This window comes from Microcaecilia unicolor, unplaced genomic scaffold, assembly GCF_901765095.1.
Source record: "Microcaecilia unicolor unplaced genomic scaffold, aMicUni1.1, whole genome shotgun sequence".
Lineage (NCBI taxonomy): Eukaryota > Metazoa > Chordata > Amphibia > Gymnophiona > Siphonopidae > Microcaecilia > Microcaecilia unicolor.
Window position 1 is genome coordinate 31,474 of NW_021963234.1, and position 20,488 is coordinate 51,961.

The following is a 20,488-nucleotide window of genomic DNA, read 5'->3' on the forward strand; positions in this document are numbered from 1 at the left end:
CAGTATTGTGTGGAATATTTTGTTCAAAAGAATGCACATTTTTTGATTTTATGATTCATTAACAGCAAAACCAAATATTTTGACTAGAAGCTTAGGGAGATATAGAGGCCCTTTCATTAAAGCTTAATGTGGGCTAACAGAATTAGCACACACTACATCCTGCATGTCCTATCTTATACCTGTGTACCACGAGGCATGTGGCACTTAGCACATGCTAAGTGTGTGCACTAAGCTTTAGTAAAAGGGCCCCTTAGTGAATTGGCCAAGTTCACACAGAGAAGCAGTGGCAGAGGAACATCTTGGACTTATCTCAGGCTGCCTTCTGATTCCAGGGCTGTACCGAGCCAGAATCTCCCCCCCCCCCCCCCCCCCCCCATCCTGCCCACTGATCACAGGCAATGAAGGGGGAACAATTTAGGTGCCCCTGCCTTCCATGTGCTCTGTGCAGTGGCAGAGGACCCTCAGGCAGTATGGCCCTGCCTGATTCATAATCCCATGGGTTAATCACTAGACCACATCTTCTTGATGGGACCAAAACTCAAAGCTTGTAACCTTGCAGATACAATTGTAGGAAATAGGATCCTTATTCAAGTCAAGGGAGAAACTTCCTTATGCAACCCCCAAATAATTCCTACCTTGTGGCGAACATGTCAGCAAAGACATACATTGCATAAGTGATGTACTTATCTCATCATAAGGTGCATTTTGTATAGCACAATTATAATTTAAAACTTTAAAAATAAAGCATGTTAATTAGGATACAATTATAAGCTAAACACTGATCAGCCATAAAAAATTACTATAGAGTCAAATATATGCATATTATTTTTTCACTATTAGTTTCATTATATTACTTGATAATGATTTAAAAGATGCAGAAAAAGTGCTAAATAATATGCCTAAGCACAGTGTACATTTTGTACCAATGACAACATTGTCCTGTAAGTGAAAGAACCCTACAACTTTCTTCTCTATCCAATCTGACTGTTAACGAGTGCCGATTATTAAAGTGCAAGTGCTCTTATGGCTTCACTTGCCAATGAGATCTATCATTAAATCAAACAATATGATTTTCTCATGGTATTCTCAATGTAAAATACCAGATGTGCAATCCCTCAATTGTTTTTGAGGACCAGAATTTTGCATGTTACAAGAATGGATTCTGGAGATGTTACTTTTTAGAAGGATTTCTGAGGCGGTTTATGACTTAAAACTCATATCAGCTCAGATAAAAATATGCAATTGGTAGGTTCAATTACTGCTCAGTAGATGAATGTTATGATTTAGGATAACTCTTTTTGGAGCTGACATCTTAAACAATGACCTTCCACCTGCCTGAAAGAATCATCCTGAATAGCGAATTCTGATGTTTTTCAACACAGAATATGTTAAAGCTAATTGGCACAACCAACACAACCAGAAACATACTCATATAAAGTCTCTACAATGTCATGGTCGTTCCAACATAACCGAGGAGAATTCGATATGCTTCCAGTGGTCATGTGCTCCTCACGGTTGTGTTGTGATCATGGTCAGACGCAAACACTGCTGAGCAGAAGCTTGTATCCAGCATTGATCTATCTATACTTTTCAGTCTTGATGTTCACTGTGATGGAGCTGTAATCTCACATTGCATGGCGTCAGCTAGGAAACTCAACTCGTTGCATAGGGTCTCATATCGGAAAGCCATTCGAATCTGTGCAACGTTTGTCCGACGAATGTCGTTCCCTTCAGGACCTTCTTTCAAATAGTTCTCTCCCAAGAAGTGTTTCTTTTCCTGTGGAAGAAAACCACAATGTGGAGGAATGTAGAACACTACGAGTACCGGTCAGAAACAAAAAAAGTAGTGTAATCAACAGGACACTTCCAGAGAAGACACTGTTTATATATTTTTTAGACTCCTGATGCAGGCACACTAGCCAAAACATGGTGTCATGTCGAGTCCTTTTATGTGAGTTTTTTAAGGAAAGGTTACAATTCTTTCATTTTTGGAGCATGTAAATAGCTTGGAGAGTAAGGTTCTATGTATAGTATCTGTTTAAGTTGGTTAGTACATATGGAAATTCAGAAGGCTTAAATGCATGTTAGAAATCTCTTAGGTTTTTGGGTTTTTTTTTTTTCAATTTAAAGGAGATCTTGCATTTGCAGTTTACGATCAACTATTCCTAAACTCCTATTATCTGTTTCTGTTTTGTTTGGAAAATCTCATTATTTCAGTGCAAGAAAATACTTTTTACCTTGTCTGATAATCCGCTTTGCAGGACACTGTTTCTGGCAATTTCACACAAGTCACAGGTGCTGAGTTTCCACACTTGTGCAGCTATCGCATATTCTTCCATGAGTGCTTCCTGTGGAAGTCCACAATACAAAATAATGTCAGACCAGAGCAAATCTTTATTCTAATGCTATTAGAAACACAATTGTTCTTGCTAACATTACAATCATCATACAACCTCATTGAAATGTGCTTTAAACACTTGCCCCCCCCCCCCCCCCCCCATATTCAAAAGCATTTAACCAGCCAAGATCAGCACCTTGCCGGTTAAATATCCCATAACCAGCTATCCAGCAATATTCAACAGGTGATAGCTGACTACCCCACTGAATACTGCCGGTTAGTGGCTAGTGTATAACCAGTTATATCAGGCGATATAGCCGGGTATCTGCTGGTTTTCAGCCCAGGTTTAGTGGCCAAATATGGCCATTTGAAAACGTGGGATATCTTTGGCCAGCTTCAAGATAAGTGTCTACTTAGCCAGTTATGTTGAAACCGGCTAAAAATAAACCAATGTCAGTCACTGGAAACGGCCAGGCATTGAATATCCAGCATCACCATGGACTGTAGGCGTTAGCCAGGCTAACTCCTGTGGTCTGAATATTGGCCCCTTAAATGTCTCAATTCCCTGTGACTCTAAAATATAAAGAATTCTGAGAAGAGAAATAGCAATATACCAAAATGGAAACTCTCCAAAAACTGGCCTTTAAACAGCACTGCACAATTTGAGAATGATATATATATATATATATATATATATATTATATAGAGACCTTCAGCACTTATAGTAAGAAGAATATTTTATTGGATTCTATTGCGTCACTGCATGTCTACCAGTGACATCAGACAACGTTTCAGCATCCTGGGACCATTTTCTTTTGTGGTGGCAGAAAAACTATCCATGCAACAACATAGGTCTTGAAATTTTTTAAATAATGATTTTTGTAAACTAATATCTCCAAAAGGGGAAAAAAAAGAAAGTGAAAAAAAACAAATCTTTCAGTCCTTGTGTCATAATTAGAAGGAAAGTAAAGAGAAGCTATTCAGGGATTAGAGTAGGCTAATATTTATTAGGATTTATTTACCGCCTTTTTGAAGGAATTCACTCAAGGCAGTGTACAGTAAGAATAAATCAAACATGATCAATAGACAGACAATTACAGACGTAAAAATATTCAAATAACAATACAAAGTATAGCATAGCATTTTACATTACAATGTCAACACAATACGTAATAGAACATTTTAATTGACAGTATAGGGCAGTGGTTCCCAAACCTGGTCCTTGAGGCACCCCAACCAGTCAGGTTTTCAGGATATCCACAATGAATATTCATGAGAGAGATTTGCATGCACTGCTGGTTTCTGTGCAAACCAGTAAAATGAAGCACTGAGTGGGACAATGACCATTGTTGACATGAGACATGACCCACACATGCATTTGGATGCCTATCTACGATGGATCTATAAAATTCACTGGCAAATTCATATCCCCTATTCTTACGTCCTTGCAGCAGAGTCTGGTACCTCTGATTTGTAACCATGTCTCTAGGTGAGCTCTGCCATACTGACCTTAGTGTAGTGGAATTGCATTGGATCGTCCGTGGAGAGAGAGACCACCAGCCCCTTATGCAGAAATTCCCGAAGTGGATTTTTGGAATATTCCAGGAAGAGACTGTTGTTGCTTAATGGAGACATAGCAATGGGAATTTGTGCAAGGTAATAAAGGTACTGGAGAACTGGACTCTGTAAAAGAAGAGCACAAACTGTTATTAAGGAATCAATGGGCACACACAGCAAACTCTGAAGTGTGATAACGAGTTTTTAATGGTTGAATGAGTTTGTTGTGTGTTAACCTATCTTATCATTACATGGAGTTCTTTTCTCTTTTATTTTGAATTGAAATTTTACACCATTAAAGATAAAAAACTGATGAGCAAGAAATAATTGAGCTAGATTAATAGCTGAAGGGCTGTCTGGTAAGGTTTGCATTTTTGCAGACGATACCAAAATCTGCAATATGGTAGACACCCCTTATGGTGTGGATAACATGAAAAAGACTTGGCGAAGCTAGAGGAATGGTCTGGAATTTGGCACATTAAATTTAATGCTAAAAAATGCAGGGTCATGCATTTGGGCTGCAAAAATCCAAAGGAACGGTACAGTTTAGGGGCTGAAGTTTTTTTGCACGAAAGAGGAGCAGGACTTGGGTGTGATCAGATGTGATGATCTTACGGTGGCCGAACATGTAGAAAAGGTGACTGCGAAAGCTAGAAGGATGCATGGGAGCATAGGGAGAGGAATGGCCAGTAGGAAAAAGGAGTTAATGATGACTCTGTATAAGACTCTGCTGAGACCTCATTTAGAATATGGTGTACAATTCTGGAGACCACACCTTCAAAAAGATATAAACAGGATGGAATTGGTGCAGAGGGCGGCTACTAACATGTCCACCGGTCATAATAAAGTCTATGGGGACAGACTTAAAGCTCTCACTATGTATTCTTTGGAAGAAAGACGGGAGAGGAGAGATATGATTGAGACATTTAAATACCTACATGGCATAAATGCACAGGAGGTGAGTCTCTTTCAATTGAAAGAAGCTCTGGAATGAGGGTGCATAGGATGAAGGTGAATGGGGATAGACTCAGAAGTAACCTGAGGAAATGCTTCTTCACGGAAAGGGTGGAGTTTTTTTTTTGTTGCATTTGTACCCCATGCTTTCCCACTCATAGCAGGTTCAATGCGGCTTACATATTATATACAGGTACTTATTTGTACCTGGGGCAATGGAGGGTTAACTGACTTGCCCAGAATCACAAGGAGCTGCCCGTGCCTGCGGTGGGAATCAAACCCAGTTCCCCAGGACCAACGTCCACTACGCTAACCACTAGGCCACTCCTCCACTCGTAACCACGTCCCTATGTCTCTAGGTGAGCTCTGCCATACTGACCTTAGTGTAGTGGAATTGCATTGGATCGTCCGTGGAGAGAAAGCCCACCAGCCCCTTATGCAGAAATTCCCGAAGTGGATTTTTGGAATATTCCAGGAAGAGACTGTTGTTGCTTAATGGAGACATAGCAATGGGAATTTGTGCAAGGTAATAAAGGTTTTGTGGAACGGCCTCCTTGTGGAAGTGGTTTAGACGAAAACAGTGTCTGAATTCAAGAGAGCTTGGGACAAGTACATAAGATCTCTAAGGGAGCGATAGGGAGTGTAGACGGCATGGATGGGCAGACTGGATAGACCACATGGTCTTTATCTGTCTACATTTTTCTATATTTCTATTTTTAACCTTTGTACTTCTCCAGGATCGGGGATCATGTGTTGAAATTATTTTTCTGCCACTGACTCACAAAACTTTCTGGTCTCTGTCTTGAACACATGAAATGACATCTCACAAACTGCAGCATCATAATGTGCTTTATATCAAGAAACCAGCAACATTAGCAGCTCAGACAGCTATTTAAAACAGACTGCAATGACAATCATTGGCTGGCAAGAATTTAGTCATTATTTAGTTTCTACCACCATCTAGTGGCCAACTTCATTCACTTTTACAGAAATAAGAGCCCACAAAATATGTTCAAGGTGATATACACTTCAGGAGTTATGATCCCTTCTAGAGGCCAACTGAATTTCCGTTTCAATTTTGGCACCGAAACCAACCCAAATTTCTTTTTCTTCTCAGTTTCAGCTGAAAGGTTATTTTAATTTTCTGCCAAAAATGACTATGGGTTTTCAGTGGAAGATCAAATTTGCACTTTGTTCCATTTGTCTCCCTCCCCTCCAGGAGTTGCTCCTCCTCCTGGAACTCCTGAGTGCCTTCCCCCTTCCATCTGTAGCCTCCCATGGGCCTATCTTACAATTCCTGGTGGTCTAGGAGTGTAGTTGGGGCAGCAGCGGTCCCCTGGCTCTGCTCTGAAACTGGCTGCCATGACTGGGGCATCGCTCCTATCCTGACAACAGCACTAGACCACCAGGGATTGTAAAGTAGTCCTAGTGGGGGGTGGAGAAGGGGGACTACTCTTTCTATTCTTTTGTGTGTGTGTCTACTGCAATTGCAAGTAATGCAGTTATGATCTTGCATAATAATTTATGTGTTACATAGAGTGCTCCAAATAAATGCTTTTGATGTAAAATTTTAGAAGAATTTAAGCCTTTCAAATTTGATAAACTCCTTAGGAATTAGCTTCTCTGTGGTGTTATGACATCAGGTGTCACTCCAAGTGTGGCACAAAGTCATCCACTGTAAAGCCACTGTAGCTTTTAGTTTCAGGTTTTCATTGTGTGGAGTCTTTTAGCTTGGAGGTAAGACACAGTCTTTCGTTATTTAAAGTGTTAGATTCTTGATTGGGTGTGCTCTGTAACATTGCACATAGGGCCCTGTTTACTAAGGTGTGCAAGCGTTTTTAATGCATGCACAAAATTAGCTGTGCTAACTGTAGGCACCCCATAGGAATATTGTGGTGGCTACACAGCGCATGCTAATTCTTAGCACACAATAAAATTGCTAACATGCCTCTAGCATGGTTGAGTAAACAGGGCCCATATCTTTTAGAATGCCCACAATCCACCCATTCCACACCCCTTTTCCCAATCTGCATCTTAGAAAGTCCATGTGATGGCAAGATTATATGTACTTGTGTGTGCATATTCTAGGCCAGAGTTTGGACACAGCTTGGATGGAGTCTCAATTTACACACATATTTTATAAAATACATGTGATTATAATTATTGTACATGCATGCATTTATACTTACTCTTGAGCTGGTTTGTTTTACCTGTTTACACAAGTTTGTTTTACCTGTGATATCTGCACGATTTCTGCTAGTATATACGTTTCCAAGTTTATTAAACACTTGCTACCCTGCACATCAAATATCTGAGCGGCTTACAATTCTAGAGATAATAGAGGGAGAGAGAGAGATAGGGCAAGAGAACAGTATAGGAGGGTGAAATTGGAACTAAAATAAATGACAGGAAAGACTGACAGTAGTAGGAGACAACGAGGGGTTAAAGAAGCAAATCTGAGTTGGCCAGCAAACTCAGCTCAATGACAGCCTCAAGAGAGTATAAATGTTTTTTCAAAAATAAATGTTTTAAGATCAGATTTAAATTTTGCTAAGGAGATCTGCAGTCTAAGATGAAGGGGTAGGGCACTCCATAAGGTGGAGCCAATGACTGAAAAAAATAAAATGATGTGTGTTATCATACCTAATTTGTCAGAATGAGGGCTTAACCAGGAAATGCTGTTGGGATGAACGTAGAGCAAATGATGGAGAATAAGGAGTCAGGACACGTGCAAAGAAAAAAGGGGAACCAGAGCTCTTGATTTTAAAAACTAGGAGAAGAATCTTATAGGTGATTCTGTGGGAGACTGGCAACCAATGCGCACCTTTAAGAAGAGGGGTGGCATGATCAAATTTCTTTGAACCTGTGATCAGTTTGATAGAGGCATTTTGAATTAGCTGTATGTGGTGTAAGTCTTTTTGCCTAGACCCTTATACAATGAGTTAAGGTAATCTATTTGGGTGAGGACAAGAGAATAGACCAGTATTTGAGGAGCTGGGGGATGGAGAAGTGATCTAATTGATTGAATCAAACATAGTTTAAAGAAGCAACGTTTAATCATTGAGGACATTTGTGCTGGAAGTTGAAGGCATGTTTAAGTAGAATTCCGAGCGGTCTTATAGTGGGAACAAGTGGGGCTTGCACATCACAGAGTAGAAGTGGTGTAGGAAGTGTCATGAGAGGTGGGTCTGAAAACAAGAGGGCTTTAGATTTCTCCGGATTTTGCTTTAATTTATTGTCAGTAAAGTTGCAACCTGGGAGAGCTTGACATTGAGGGAGTGGATGTCTTGAAGACTGGCAGGATCTAGGGGCATCACTGAATACACACTTAAGGTGTCTTTATAAAATCGGTGCTTTTTTGCCCCCTCAGTCATAGAAACATGGAGGGGCATTTTCAATATGACATCTAAGTCCAACTTTGGATGTTTTGCACAAAAAGTCCAAAATCTGAATAGAAAATAAGGTCATTTTCAAAAAAAGAAAAAACGTCTTATCTTTTTTTTTTTTTAAATACTATTTTGAACAAGGTTTTGTGCTTTTTTCTGGACCATTTTTTAAAAAGAAAAACGTCCAAATGAAAAACGTAGAAAATCAAGCCATTGGGATGTAGGAGGAGCCAGCATTTTTACTAGATTGGTCCCCCAGACATCCCAGGAGATCAGTGGGTCACCCTAGGGGGCACTGCAGTGGACTTCAAATAAATGCTCCCAGGTACACATCTCGCCATTGCTCCCTTATCTTGTCTGCTGAGCCCCCACAACCCACCCGAAACCCATTACCTCCAACTTTACAACATTACAATAGCCCTTATGGGTGATCGGGGCACCTATATGTGGGTACAGTGGGTTTGTGGTGAGTTTTGGAGGGCTCACAGTTTCCACTACAAGTGTAACAGGTAGGAGGAGGTTTGGGCACTCCACCCACCACCTCTCCAGGGATCTGCATACTGCTGTAATGGACCTAAGTATAACATCTGAGCCTGGCATAGAGGCTGGTAAGTAATGTTTCTAATCACATTTGGGGGGGGGGTGTCAGTGGTCATCTGGTCATTTAGGGCACCTTTTTGTACTTCATTTGTTCTAAAAACAGGTCTAGCTCAAAACATCTTAGGTTTAGTCTTGGACATTTTCATTTTGTTCCATTATGGCTGAAAAACAACCAAGTCTTAGGAATGTCCAAATCCTGCCCTTAACATGCTCCAATATGCCACCATGTGATCTGAACGCACTTCTGACAGACTTCATAGAAAAACATCTAAAAATTGGTTTTCAATATATCAATTTGGATGTTTTTTGTGATGTGTTTCTCTTTTGAAAATGAGCCCCATAGTAACACAAGTAGATGATGACAGATAAAGACCTGTTTAGTCATCCAGTCTGCCCAGAAAGATAAACTTGTAGCATAGCATAACAGACACTCTGTTATAAAACTGCCCTCTTTATTCCTAAGAGAATACTACTACTACTACTTGAACGCGCCGTTCACAGCCGCTGCCTTGATTTTCTCTCCTCTCATGCCATCCTCAATCCGCTTCAATCTGGCTTTCGCCCTCTACACTTGACAGAAACGGCACTCACTAAAGTCTGTAATGACCTGTTCCTTGCCAAATCCAAAGGTCCCTACTCCATTCTCATCCTCCTCGATGAGGATGGAACCTATTTAAAAAAAAACATTTTGCACAGAGTAGGCGAAATAACTTAAATGTGGATCCCATGGGTGTAACAGTTGTTCCTATCTTTTACTCAGAAAAGGAATTTGTGAGGATATATGCAGTCACTGTTTTACCCTACAGTGGCCTTTACATCATCTGGAAATTCATTTTTATCTAAAAATGTTAGCCTTGTGACTATCTCTCAAAGCCTGGGAAAAAAACAAATGTGATATGAACAATTCCAAAAATGGCAAAGACCACAGATTTCATTCTGCACATGACAGCAGTCATACCTTCTTCAGGTTTAGTCCATGTGAGATGTTGTCAGCTGTCAGGAAGGCTGACACCAGGTGAGTAATGGAACCGGCTTCCCCACAATGTGGTCGGAACTGGAAGGTGCTCATCCCTCTCTCCCTGCAGAACAGGGAGCAAATCCAGAAGTGAGATCCTAAACCAGACCAGGATTCAGCAGCACTGTAGGCCTAAGCTAAGGTCAAGAAAACTCCAGCAACAATCCACTCATGCTTTAGAAAAATGTTATAATCATGCAGAATTTTATTATTAAAGTGTACATTAGACTTACAAAGTTACATAGAGGGGCATTTTCGATGTGATTTTTATGCTAAATGTCCAAAATTCGAATAGGAAATATGGCCATTTTCAAAACCACAAAATGTCTATTTTGTTTTTCAAAAATACCATTGTTAACAAGGTCTGTGTGTTTATCTTTTCAGGACATTTTCAGAAAAAAATGTACAAGTGAAAAACATAGAAAATGAAGCCATTAGGATGTGTAGGAAGGGTCAGCACTTTTTAGCAGACTGGTCCCCCCAGACATCCCAGGAGAGCAATAGGGCACCCTAGGGGTCACTGCTGTGGGCCTCATATAAATACTCCCAGGTACACATCTCACTGTTGCCCCTTTATCTTGTCTATTGAGCCCTCCAAAACCCACCCAAAACCTATTACCCCCAACTGTACACCACTACAATAGTCCTTATGGGAGAAGGGGGCACCTATATGTGGGTACAATGAGTTTCTGGTGAGTTTGGGGGGGCTCACAGCTTCTACCACAAGTGTAACAGGCTAGGAAGAGGTATGGGCTGGGTCAATCTATTTACAGTGCAATGCACCAACCATTACACTACTCCATGGATCTACATGCTACTCTAATGAACCTAGCTATAACATCTGAGGCTGTCATAGAGGCTGGTGAGTACTATTTTTATTCACATTTTGGGGGGATGGGAGGGGGCAAGTGACCACTGGGGGAGTAAAGGGGCTCATCCCTGATTCCCTCCAGTGGTCATCTGTTCACTTAGGGCACATTTTTGTGCCTTATTTGTTATAAAAACAGGACTAGACCAAAACATTAATGGTTTTGCCCCAGACGTTTTTGTTTTGTTCCATTATGACCTGCCTTAATCCTGCCTCCACAACACCCCCAATATGCCCCTTTGTGATTTGGACATATTGCAGATGAAATGCATAGATAAATGTCTGCAAATTAGGTTTCGAAAATACTGATTTGGATATTTTGAGAAAAAATCCGTCCAAATGGTGTTTTATGACACTATTTGGACATTTTTCTGTTTTGAAAATAAGCCCCAGAGTAACTCATGTAACTTTGTAAGTCTATGTGCTTTGAAAATGAAACTCTAAGGGGCCCTTTTACAAAGGCACATTGAAAAATGGCCTGTGCTAGTGTAGACGCGTGTTTTGGTCGCGCACAGAATCATTTTTCAGCGCACCTGTTAAAAAGGCCTTTTTAAAATTTTTGACAAAAATGGACATGCGGCAAAATAAAAATTGTAAAAAAAAACACACACAAAAAACAGGAATCACCAATAAATCCTGGCGTTTATTGTAATACATGTTCCACTGCTGTTCAGCACTAAGCTCTGGACAGCTCCTGCGAGGTACAAATACCCCACATCAAAAACTAAGGGGTCCTTTTATTAAGGGGTCCTTTTACTAAGGTGCCATAAGCACTACTCTGAGGCTTCCCACAGTAAGTTTTAAATGTGCGCTTGCTACCCACGCACAAAATTTTTTGGCTTAGGGGACATGTTTGGGGGGCAGTGGGTATTTCTGCGCTAATCAGTTAGTGTGTTAGCATTACAATACAGGTGGCGATAAAGGGTCATTTGCTAATTTTTGTTAATGGCTAATTTTTGTCAAGTCATATTTGATCTGTGAATTCAGTAAGAGAAGATGTTCCCAGCCATGAGTTACACTCACTCAGAAGACCAGGATCAAGGTGAACCTTTTATTTGACTCATGGCTGAAGTAATAAAGTGCTCCAGAACACATCCTAGGAGATCTGGTCATGCAATTGAGATATCTCACTAATACCTATGTCCCCAGTGCCTTGTTAGAATTACAGTTTAAAAATGAAACAACATTTGGATCTTATACTAGGACAGTCTCCTGTTGGGTTAGATAGCGATCAGAACTTTTAGTGTCAAACCATGCAAATATGTAATATATATCTCACATGTTGTAATTGATAGAAAGAAGGCATCTCCTGGACCAGTGGTATATTACATTTTTCATAAATAAATACTGCCCTGTGCTGTATCAGTTTGTCAGAAGTACTAGATTTGAACATTTTTTCTACTGTTAGATTCTGATATGCCATTTGTATAGTAATAGTAAAGTTTGATGGAAAATGCTTCCTGTGCTCATCCTTAGTAACTTTTCATGCTGCCTGCATATTAAAGGCATGAGAGCATTTGGTATAGTATTGTAGGAAGAATGCAGGGAATGGAGCTCCAATTTCCATACAAACTTACTGAACTTGTGACTCAGATGTCTATTATCTCCAGAGAAAGAAGACACTTTGAAGGCATTTGGTCTCTTGAGGTAATCAAATCTCTGTCCCTTGTAAGCATGCATTTTATAGAAATCTTTTGTCCTCATTGCAGTATTATGGTTACATATTATGCAGCATAGACTGTGATTTGCTGCTACCCCTGCGCTATTTAGAATCTACTCCTGAAAATGCCCCAGGCTAGAAACTAACAGGCTTATTTTCGAAAGAGAAGGGCGCCCATCTTTCTACACAAATCGGAAGATGGGTGTCTTTCTCCCAGGGTCGCCCAAATTGGCATAATCGAAAGCCGATTTTGGGCGTCCTCAACTGCTTTCCGTCGTGGGGACGACCAAAGTTCATGAGGGCATGTCGGAAGCGTAGTGAAGGCGGGACTGGGGCGTGCTTAACACATGGGCGTCCTCGGCCGATATAGGAAAAAAGAAGGGCATCCCTGACGAGCACTTGGCCGACTTTACTTGGTCTATTTTTTCTTGTGACCAAGCCTCAAAAAGGTGCCCGAACTGACCAGATGACCACTGGAGGGAATCGGAGATGACCTCTCCTTACTCCCCCAGTGGTCACTAACCCCCTCCCACCCTAAAAAAAACTTTTAAAATATTTTTTGCCAGCCTCAAGTGTCATACCCAGCTCCCTGACAGCAGTATGTAGGTCCCTGGAGCAGTTTTAGTGGGTGCAGTGCACGTCAGGTAGCGGACCCAGGCCCATCCCCCCCTACCTGTTACACTTGTGGTGGTAAATGTGAGCCCTTCACAACCCACCAGAAACCCACTGTACCCCCATATAGGTGCCCCCCCCTTCATCCCTATGTGCTATGGTAGTGGTGTACAGTTGTAGGGAGTGGGTTTGGGGGGGGGGGCTCAGCACCCAAGGTAAGGGAGCTATGCACCTGGGAGCAATTTCTGAAGTCCATTGCAGTGCCCCCTAGAGTGCCCGGTTGGTTTCCTAGCATGTCAGAGGGACCAGTGCACTCTGAATGCTGGGTCCTCTCATGACCAAATGGCATGGATTTGGTCATTTCTGAGATGGGCGTCCTCGGTTTACATTATCGCTGAAAACCGGGGACGACCATCTCTGAGGTCAACCTAAATGTTGAAATTTGGGTGTCCCTGACTGTATTATCGAAACGAAAGATGGATGCCCATCTTGTTTCAATAATACGTGTTTCCCCGCCCCTTTGCGAGGACGCCCTCAGGAAAACTTGGGCGCCCCATTCGATTATGCTCCTCAACATATTTAAAGCCTGGGAGACTCATAAAGCTGAATATTCTTCCAGTGCCAGTAAACACTTTTTAGTTGCTGCCAGTGTTATTCCTCGATATTCAATGCCAGGCCATGTCCAGGCATTGGCACTGAAAATCCAGGTTTATGCAGCCAGCTCTCTTTTACGCTGTTCAGTGCAGTATTCAGCAAGTAATTGCCTTAGCAATACCGCATAAAGATAGGGCTGACTTCTATGCAGTCCGATATGCACGCTTAACTTAGGGCCTCTTTTATCAAACCATGCAAGCAGCTCCCACTGTGATAATGCTGACAAAGCCCATTCACTCTGAATGGGCTCCGTCGGCTTTGCTGCGCGGAAACCACTAGCGTAGCTTGATAAAAGAGGCCCTTAGGCAGTTACGTGCTGAATATTAGCACTTAACTGCACCCCCTGGACCATCCATAAAATAGATGACTTGTACTGTTGTGGTCTGTGGTGATACTCAGTGGCACTAACCAGTTAAGGGTAGCTGAATATCAGCATATACCCTGCACAAGTGATTTAATCAGCCAAGAGCCATTTCTATCTGGTTTTATCTCTGTGAATATTAAAATTTAGTTTCCGTGAACCCTTCCTCACTTTCCCCAGATGTAATGGCAAAACTACAGACAGGTGGGAAGACTGCACTTATGTACTTATGCACTAATTCTTCCAAGCACTACTTACTTCCGAAGATTGTTGAGGATCATAATGTTTGCATACATATAATAGAGATAGTAGCTGTACGGGGGATTCTGCTCAATAATCCAAACATCAGGGCACGGACTCTTATTGCAAAACATGTGATCACTATGCTTAGATTCATCATCAACACTGTCAAATCCTGTCACCTACAACAGAAAAATGTTCTCATTAACTTCCTCAGGATGCTAGAGCTGCCCAATATACAGCAGATATTAAAGAAAGTAATAATATGTACAAAAAAACCCAACCCACAGCTATTAAACTACCACTCCTCCTCATGCCTATTGGTGGATCTCTCTCACTGCTGCAATATATAAGCTCTCTAAAAACACCAGCACTCTATAGAGAGTTTGGCCTGATTACTGGATGCACAATAGCTGCCTGTAAATCACTGGAGTTTCCACCAGGGGCCAGCAGAGTAGAATCAGAACCATTTCTTAGTGACACACACTGTCTGCTGTTCTGCAGAGATCCCCGGAAGCAGCAGAGCTGCAAATGACATTAAAATGCCATCAGCGTAGTATTTCTGGTAATTAAGTGAACAGAAAGTCACTGAGGGCACTAGGGGATAGGAGGTGTTATCTGGTGGCAATTCGTTAAAACGCCAACAGACATAAGAAAGATGGTGCTGCGCACCCCTGAACACTCCTGCTGGCAATTAAAGACATCATTGTGTTACCAAAACCATGAAAAGCTGCACAGCATGACTCACCAGTAATGAAAGTTTTATGTATTCCATAAAAATGCTATACTGTACGACAGTAGCGTAATAAGGTTGGGCAGAGGAAACAGTCTGCCATGGGTGCAGGCAGCAAGGGAGTGCACAGAGCAGTCATGCAGCTATCGGTTCCACTGGTTCCCTGCCCCCTCTGACGTTACTTTCTGTTCCAGGGCAGGGAACTGGTGGTGCCAACAGCCGTACGACTGCTCTGTGCACCCCCAGATGGTGAGGATAATGTGCTTCGGGGGGGAGATGGGTAATACACTTCAGGGAAGGAGGTGGGTGATGTGCCAGGGGGTCCATAGCAGCAGCCCATCCCGGGTGGCAGCCAACCTATGTACGCTACTGCTGTATGAAATACTAAGGGGCCAATATTCAGCATGGTTTAAGCAGGCAGGAGAGGAAGTAGTTAATCTTAGATTCAGAGAAGTATGCAGTGCTGGCAGCCACAGCTGTTTGAGGAAAGGCAGAGCAGCAGCAGCAAAAGAGATGCTCCTGTCACTCTGCTAATGACTAGCAAGTACAGGGCAGTTGAGGAGGGCTAAAACCAGGATCAACACAATGGATAAGCAGCTTTTAGTGCCCCCTGAACATTGGTACCCCCCTGCCATGCTTACCCCACTTACCGTGTTGCACCAGCTCTATCGATATTCAAAAGGATTTATCTTAAAACCCAACTGAGTGAGCCAGAACCTAGTATTCACTGGCACTTAACCAGTTTGTGCTGCTGAATATGTCTGCTAACCAGTCATCCCCTAACTGGCTAGGTTAGATGCAAGTAAGGATCAACCACCAAGGTGGAAGAATGTGAAACACTATGAACAGTGATCAGAAGCAAAACAGTAGTGAGCCAACAGGATACTTCCAAAAAGTCACGATGAGATGATGATAGGTTGTTGGGGTAGGGGGGGGGGGGAAACGGAGGCAGAGTTAGGACAGAGCATCAATTTAGTTGGTTAGCAGCGATTTTCACTCTGCTAATTGTCCAAGTAACAGCATAAGGTTAGGATAGCAAAATAGCTGTCTATGCAGTGGGTTAACCAGGCACCAGTCTAAATATTGACCAGGGACTGGTTAATTTCCGAGTTGGTGGACATGTGGATATTCAGTGCCAGTAGCTGCACATGCCTTGGCACTGAACATCTGGGATTAGTTCAGCTCACAGCTGGAAGCAGCTTAGCAGCCATTTACCACCATGGATTGAATATTGACCCCTGTAAATATATATATATATATTTTTGGGGACATCCAGTATATACACATCTATCTCATGAATATTCGTTATGGTATGCCTGAAAACCCAACTGGCTAGGTGCATCTCCAGGAGAGGGTTGAAATGCACTGCTCTAAAGTGCTGCATCAGAGGGAAATACTAAGCCATGCAGGCTGTACAGGCTTCATTTACTGTCATACTCTGTATCTTTCTACGTGCCCTACAGATCATCTAAGAATATCTACAATCAAATAACTTTTGCATTATAAGGAAATAACGTAAGAACATAAGCATTGCCACACTGGGGCATATCAGTTGTCTTTCCATGAGTGTATAAGATTTGCCCTCTATCCCTGTTTTTCTCCCCCTCCCACCATTTGTCTGAGCTACTACAGGTCCCCTTTCTGCCTGAGGGAAAGGTAGGAGAAAGTCTAAATCCTGCAACATCAGTCATGTGTCAGCAGAGATACCTCCTAAGTCAGTCATCATTCTATCTTCCCTCCCCCCTCAAGCATGAGCACACCATCTGCTCCCTCTTATTTTCCATGACAATGCCACCTCAGGGTATATCTGTTCAGCCTCCTCTTTTGCTCATCCCACAATATCATTTTGATCGTTGTTATCTTTTAGACCCCAAGTCAATACACTATCTGCTATGTTTTCCAAGAAAAACAATATGGTCTCTCAGACTTTTCATGTAAACTCTTTCCAAGAAGGTGGCTCATTACCCCTCTCCCTTATCCCAGCACCAGCCATTTGCGGTGTAACATTATTCCTCCCCTAAGAATCAATAGAATCACTTTGGGGCAATGCCAATGCATTAGTACAGAAAAAGTGTGAGCTGGGCAAAGCAATTTAACTTCTCAGATGGGTAGACTGCAGTGTGGCCATCTACCACACTCAGTGGGCACTGATGTGCTCAAAGGCTATTTATGATGGCAATTTCTGCAAACCATGACAAATGTTGAAATAAGGCCATTTTAACAAAGCCAGGCTGCTTTCCAAAAGCACACAAGGCAATATAGAATCAACCTTTGCCACCCCCCCCCCCCCCCATATAACACACATACCCAGAGACAAAGACTGCAGATCAACTTTCCTTTGGATTCTTGCGAGGGCCATTGTAATAATTTTCATTACACAATGCAAATCATCAGAACAAAAGACAGACAAAAGAGTGACAGACAGACAAAACTGTGGCAATGTACAGAGGTGTACTATTTTTGTTCATGGGTGAGAAAATATGGCAAGAAAGACAGTACTGCTTGAATTCTTCTTAAGAGACCCAGCAGTCATGCATAGGCATGACAAACAGAAAAGCCCTTCAACATGAACCATGACCAGCATTTAAACATGACACGAATAATGGGAAATTAACAAAAAAATACTGAATGCCAGAAATCTGACTGGGAAAGCCATGAGGCTAGCTGAATTAGTATGAGTGTACCTCAGAAGCATTGTCCAGAGGAGTGAACTATGAGTCAAAAAAAATCCCAGCATTCCAATTTGAAAACACAGTTTACTACTACTACTGTAACTACTGTAACTCTGCTGCCCGTCTCGTCTTCCGCCAGGGTCGCTTTACTCATACTACCCCTCTCCTCAAGACCCTTCACTGGCTCCCTATCCGTTTTCGCATCCTGTTCAAACTTCTACTAACCTATAAATGTACTCACTCTGCTGCTCCCCAGTATCTCTCCACACTCGTCCTTCCCTACACCCCTTCCCGTGCACTCCGCTCCATGGATAAATCCTTCTTATCTGTTCCCTTCTCCACTACTGCCAACTCCAGACTTCGCGCCTTCTGTCTCGCTGCACCCTACACCTGGAATAAACTTCCTGAGCCCCTACGTCTTGCCCCATCCTTGGCCACCTTTAAATCTAGACTGAAAGCCCACCTCTTTAACATTGCTTTTGACTCGTAACCACTTGTAACCACTCGCCTCCACCTACCCTCCTCTCTTCCTTCCCGTTCACATTAATTGATTTAATTAGCTTACTTTATTTATTTTTTGTCTATTAGATTGTAAGCTCTTTGAGCAGGGATTGTCTTCTATGTTTGTGCAGCGCTGCGTACGCCTTGTAGCACTATAGAAATGCTAAATAGTAGTAGTAGTACTACTACTTAACATTTCTAAAGCGCTACTAGAGTTACGCAGCGCTGTACAATTTAACATAGAGGGACGGTCCCTGGTCAAGGAGCTTACAAGTGAACGGATAGTCCGATAGGGGCGGTCAAATTGGGGCAGTCTGGATATAGTGAACGGTAAGAGTTAGGTGCCGAATGCAGCATTGAAGAGGTGGGTTTTAAGCAAAGACTTGAAGATGGGCAGGGAGGGGGCTTGGCGTAAGGGCTCAGGAAGGTTGTTCCAAGCATAGGGTGAGGCGAGGCAGAAGGAGCGGAGCCTGGAGTTGGCGGTGTTGGAGAAGGGTACAGAGAGGAGGGATTTGTCCTGTGAACGGAGGTTACGGGCGGGAACATAGGGGGAGATGAGGAAGGAGAGGTAGTGAGGGGCAGCAGACTGAATGCATTTGTAGGTAAGAAGGAGAAGCTTGAATTGAATGCGGTATCTGATTGGAAGCCAGTGAAGTGACCTGAGGAGAGGGGTGATATGAGTAAATCGGTTTTGACGGAATATGAGACGTGCCGCAGAGTTCTGAACAGATTGAAGGGGGGATAGATGGCTAAGTGGGAGGCCAGTGAGAAGTAAGTTGCAGTAGTCAAGGCGAGAGGTAATGAGAGCATGGACGAGAGTTCGGGTGGTGTGTTCAGAGAGGAAAGGGCGAATTTTGCTGATGTTAAAGAGGAAGAAGCGGCAGGTCTTGGCAGTCTGCGGATATGCGCAGAGAAGGAGAGGGAGGAGTCAAAGATGACTCCGAGGTTGCGGGCAGATGAGATGGGGAGGATGAGGGTGTTATCAACTGAGATAGAAAGTGGAGGAAGAGGAGACGTGGGTTTTGGTGGAAAGACGATGAGCTCGGTCTTGGACATGTTCAGTTTCAGGTGGCGGTTGGACATCCAGGCAGCAATGTCGGATAGGCAGGCTGATACCTTTGCCTGGGTCTCTGCGGTGATGTCTGGTGTGGACAGATATAGCTGGTTTACAGATTCTGTCTCAAGCGTGAGCCCTGGTTAACATCACTGCTTACAATTTTAGCACTTGTTTTTCTCAAAAAGTTGCTTATGTATTTGCTTTGTCTGTCTGCCTATTTGTGTACACATGGAGGGGCATTTTCGATATGACATCCAAGCTGGACTTTGGAGATTTTGTGCTTAACATCCAAAATATGAATAAAAAACATGACCATTTTCAAAATTGAAAAATGTCAAGCCTTTATTTTCAAAAATACCGTTTGTAACAATGTTTTGTGCTCTGTGTGTTTAATCTTTTCAGGCCATTTTAAAAAACGTACACATTTAAAACGTATAAAATCAAGCCATTGGGATGTAGGCGGGGCCAGCATTTTTTAGCAGACTGGTGCCCCAGACATACCAGGAGAGCAATGGGGCACCCTAGGGTTTGCTGCTGTGGACTTCATATAACTGCTCCCAGAAGCTCTGAGAAAAGAGGACATTTCTCTGGATGCGGTGTTTCAGAATGCAGCACCATGTACAGTTCATTGCATTTCAGAGTTTTCATTTGAAGATAAGTCATATCCGTGACCTTTTTAAAAGATCTGACTGCATTTGACCCCAGGCGCATGCGCGCTGAAACACAGCCCGTGTAGGGTCTGTTTATTAAAGATTCTTGATTGATCCAGTCCTGAAGGCCCTTTTGTGCTTATTTTTGTTTTATCCATACCACTAAATGAAAATGAAAAAGAAAACCTAACACCCTTGCATACTCTTAAAATGAAGTGGCCCTTTTACTAAGCTGCGGTAAGCACTAACGTGTGCATACTACAGGCTAAAAACCACTACCGTGGGACACACTCAGGCATCCCGTGGTAATTTTTGGATTGACGCACACTTCCCATGCTCTAAAAAATAATTTATATTTTTTGGTGTTGGGGCGGAGAGTAGGCGTGCCCAGCACTAATCAGTTATACACTACATCGCCGCACGCTAACCGATTAGCACATGGTTAGCATGGGAGCCCTTACCACCTAGATAATAGGTGTTGTAAGGGCTCCTGTGCTAATGACCATGGGCCAATTGGGAAATTAGCACATAGCCATTAATGAGGGAAATAAGAAATGTGACCATTTTACAGCCACACTAAAAGTGGTCTCAGTGCATGTGAAACCCACGCGCTAGTCAAAGTGCAGGACA

The 20,488-nt window shown here is 42.5% G+C and overlaps 1 protein-coding gene across 3 annotated transcripts in view; it reads right to left on the reverse strand.

The window, feature by feature from the left end:
- Positions 1-376: 376 nt before the first annotated feature.
- LOC115459096 (AMP deaminase 3-like) overlaps positions 377-20,488 on the reverse strand; it is a 99,147-nt gene continuing 79,035 nt past the window's right edge. For all 3 annotated transcript variants that reach the window (XM_030188961.1, XM_030188960.1, XM_030188962.1), the window contains 5 exons: positions 14,264-14,427; positions 9,794-9,914; positions 3,848-4,021; positions 2,238-2,348; positions 377-1,777 (listed from right to left, as the gene is read on the reverse strand). In XM_030188961.1, the coding sequence (XP_030044821.1) occupies positions 1,604-1,777; positions 2,238-2,348; positions 3,848-4,021; positions 9,794-9,914; positions 14,264-14,427 (744 nt within the window). In that variant the 3' untranslated portion in view covers positions 377-1,603. The remainder of the gene's footprint in view (positions 1,778-2,237; positions 2,349-3,847; positions 4,022-9,793; positions 9,915-14,263; positions 14,428-20,488) is intronic.